This window comes from Pelodiscus sinensis, chromosome 1 (genome assembly GCF_052426305.1).
Source record: "Pelodiscus sinensis isolate ZL-2025 chromosome 1, ASM5242630v1, whole genome shotgun sequence".
Lineage (NCBI taxonomy): Eukaryota > Metazoa > Chordata > Testudines > Trionychidae > Pelodiscus > Pelodiscus sinensis.
Genome location: NC_143052.1, coordinates 356,371,267 through 356,373,960, shown reverse-complemented (window position 1 = coordinate 356,373,960; position 2,694 = coordinate 356,371,267). Strand labels below are relative to the sequence as shown.

The 2,694-nt window shown below is 48.6% G+C and overlaps 1 protein-coding gene across 1 annotated transcript; it reads left to right on the top strand.

Annotated features, from left to right (window-relative positions):
- Positions 1 to 1,011: 1,011 nt before the first annotated feature.
- Positions 1,012 to 2,205, top strand: LOC142827575 (olfactory receptor 52E2-like). Its single transcript, XM_075923150.2, has one exon. It carries the CDS (start codon positions 1,012 to 1,014, stop codon positions 1,957 to 1,959), a length of 948 nt encoding a protein of 315 aa, XP_075779265.2. The 3' UTR covers positions 1,960 to 2,205.
- The last annotated feature ends 489 nt before the right edge of the window (positions 2,206 to 2,694 follow it).

The following is a 2,694-nucleotide window of genomic DNA, read 5'->3' as shown; positions in this document are numbered from 1 at the left end:
CAGGGCTCGACAAATTATACAATCTACTTGCCCATGGCGAGTAGATTGTAACTGGGAAGAGCCGGGTTCAGGTGATCTGCGCATGCGTAGAATGATCTGCAGTTCGGCGAGCCCTGGTGATTACTATGGATGGGGTGGCCACCAGGGTACCTGTGCTTTTTCCTCTTTCCTCCTCTTTCTTTTCCCTGATCACACACGCCTTTTTGCAAAAGAGCTTTCTGAAAAAGGCTGCTCCTTCGTAGAAAGAGGTTAACCAATGTCAGAAAAACCCCTCAGTTATTTCAATTTTTTTTGAAAGACGTGATTGTAGCGTTGACATGAGTGATTTTTTTTTACAGAAAAACGGCCCATTTTTTCTTAAAAACTCTGTAGTATAGACATAGCCAGGGTGAGCAAAACTGAGGGAATGTCCAGGTTAGGTAATTCTCCAGCACGTTCCCTTAGCACCTGAATAGTGTTAGTATTGCACACGATTTTGCATCACTAGCTGGTTCTATTGAGCTGCCAGCAATGACTCCCAGGCCTACCCTTGAGGGTTTTTCTGGTTAGGACGTTTACCTCGGTACGTGTCTTGGTTTGGTGTTTCCTCGCACTCTGATTCTTAGAATCTGGAACTTACCAGAGCACGGACGCTGTAGCCTGGGCATTAAGCAACGAGTGTCTACACTTGTGTTTCCTGCTGGAGCCTATTCAGGTTTCCTGCATCACAACACATTAGCACGATTGACACATGGAGAATCTTAAATGTGGAATGGGCATTAGTAGGGTGTTCATACCTCACTTCTCTGAATAGTCAAAATGTCATTGTTCAGTGTGTGGAGAGTGACCAAAGCACACCACCCACGAGAACAGCCACCACCAGTACATGTCATGTCTCACATGAACATTGTCTCTCCATCCAGGTGTTTCTACTTCAGCCATGACCTGAGACCCCGGGTACATACAAGAGATCAGAGGAATATATATGTGATACTATTCTGCATCTCAGTTGGACACGTTCTCTTTTTCTCCATGTCAGATTCCAGCAGGAACAACTTCACCAACCCCTCCACCTTCATCCTGCTGGGCATTCCTGGCCTGGATACGGCCCATGTCTGGATCTCCATCCCCTTCTGTGTCATGTACGTCGTAGCCATCTTGGGGAACATCGCCATCCTGTTCATAGTGAAGACAGAGCTGAGCCTCCATGAGCCCATGTACTATTTCTTCTGCATGCTGGCCATCACTGATCTGGTCTTGTCTACTGTCATTGTGCCTAAAATGCTGAGTATTTTCTGGTTCAATTCCAGAGAGATAGACTTCAGTGCCTGCCTCACCCAGCTGTACTTCATTCAGTGGTCTTTACTGATGGAATCTGGGATACTCATGGCCATGGCGTTTGATCGCTACGTCGCCATCTGTGATCCCCTCAGATATTCCACCATCCTGACAAACTCCATTATAGCCAAGATCGGCCTGACCGTTCTGCTGCGTGGTGCCATACTCCCATTACCCAGTCCCCTCCTGGCAAGGCAGGGGCCTTATTGTAGAACCAACGTCATTCCTGAGCCGTACTGCTCACACATAGGTGTAGTGAGCCTGGCCTGCGCTGACATTCGTGTGAGTAGTTACTACGGCCTCTTTGTGCTACTCTGTGTGATGGGGCTGGATGTGTTTTTTATTGCTCTATCCTATACTCAGATCCTCAGGGCCATCTTCAGACTCCCCGCAAAGAATGCCCGGCTCAAGACTTTTGGGACCTGCGGCTCCCACATCTGTACCATCTCAGCCTTCTACATCCCTGTTCTTTTCATCTCCTTCATGAACCGCTTTGGCCGGAATGTGCCCCAGCATTTCCACGTTCTCATTTCCAACTTGAATATCTTGATGCCCCCCATGCTAAACCCCATCATCTATGGGATGAGGACCAAACAGATCCGGGACAGGTTGCTCTGGCTCTTTACTCAAAAGAGGACCTAAGGATTTCTCCTGTTGCTCTGAGACTGAGATCAGACAAGAGCTGGTTAGTGACATGATACTGGGCCCTCTTCTCTGAATTTCTGACTATAATGTGAAAGTGACATTTAATACTGGGCTGGCTTTGCCATGCTGTGTCCGTGGGACAGACCGAGCAATCGGTCTGTATTTAACTGATTCACTCATGGGGTTTCCCACTTTCAAATTCCTGGTAACTTGAGCACTGAGGCCTCTTTCCCTGCCCATTTATTCCCTCCAGAGTCCCTTCACCTTTACCCCCATCCCTCAAAATGCCAACTCTCTTGCTCACTCTTCACTGCTGACCCCCATCTCTCATTGAACCACCTCCACGTCTGTATCCAGTCATCTTACTTCCGTCTGCTCCATGCCTGGGACAAGAGCTGCTGCAGTCTGACCAGGAGCCTGGCTTAAGGGCAGGGAGGATGCAGCACTGGAGCCAACAGGCTGGGCTGGAGCAGAGAGGGAAGCCAGGAAGCATGTACAACCCCAGTTGAGGGTTGGGATCAGGGTTGTGTTAGAGAAAGGCAAGACTGTGCTTCATACAGCCTCTGAGCCCAGACACTATTACAAAGCCATGAAGAATGAGGGTTTTTTTCTTTCATTTTTCAGTATCTCCCTCCTGGAATCCATAACACCCTTTGGCCTGAGTCAGCTGTTGAGAGTCAGGACAGGGGATCAGCTTAGAAGCTGGGAGGACAACAGCTGGGAGAGGCAGAA

What these genes read in the sequence shown, in the direction of transcription:
- LOC142827575 (XM_075923150.2), top strand. Translation starts at nt 1,012, where the DNA reads ATGTCAGATTCCAGCAGGAACAACTTCACCAACCCCTCCACCTTCATC.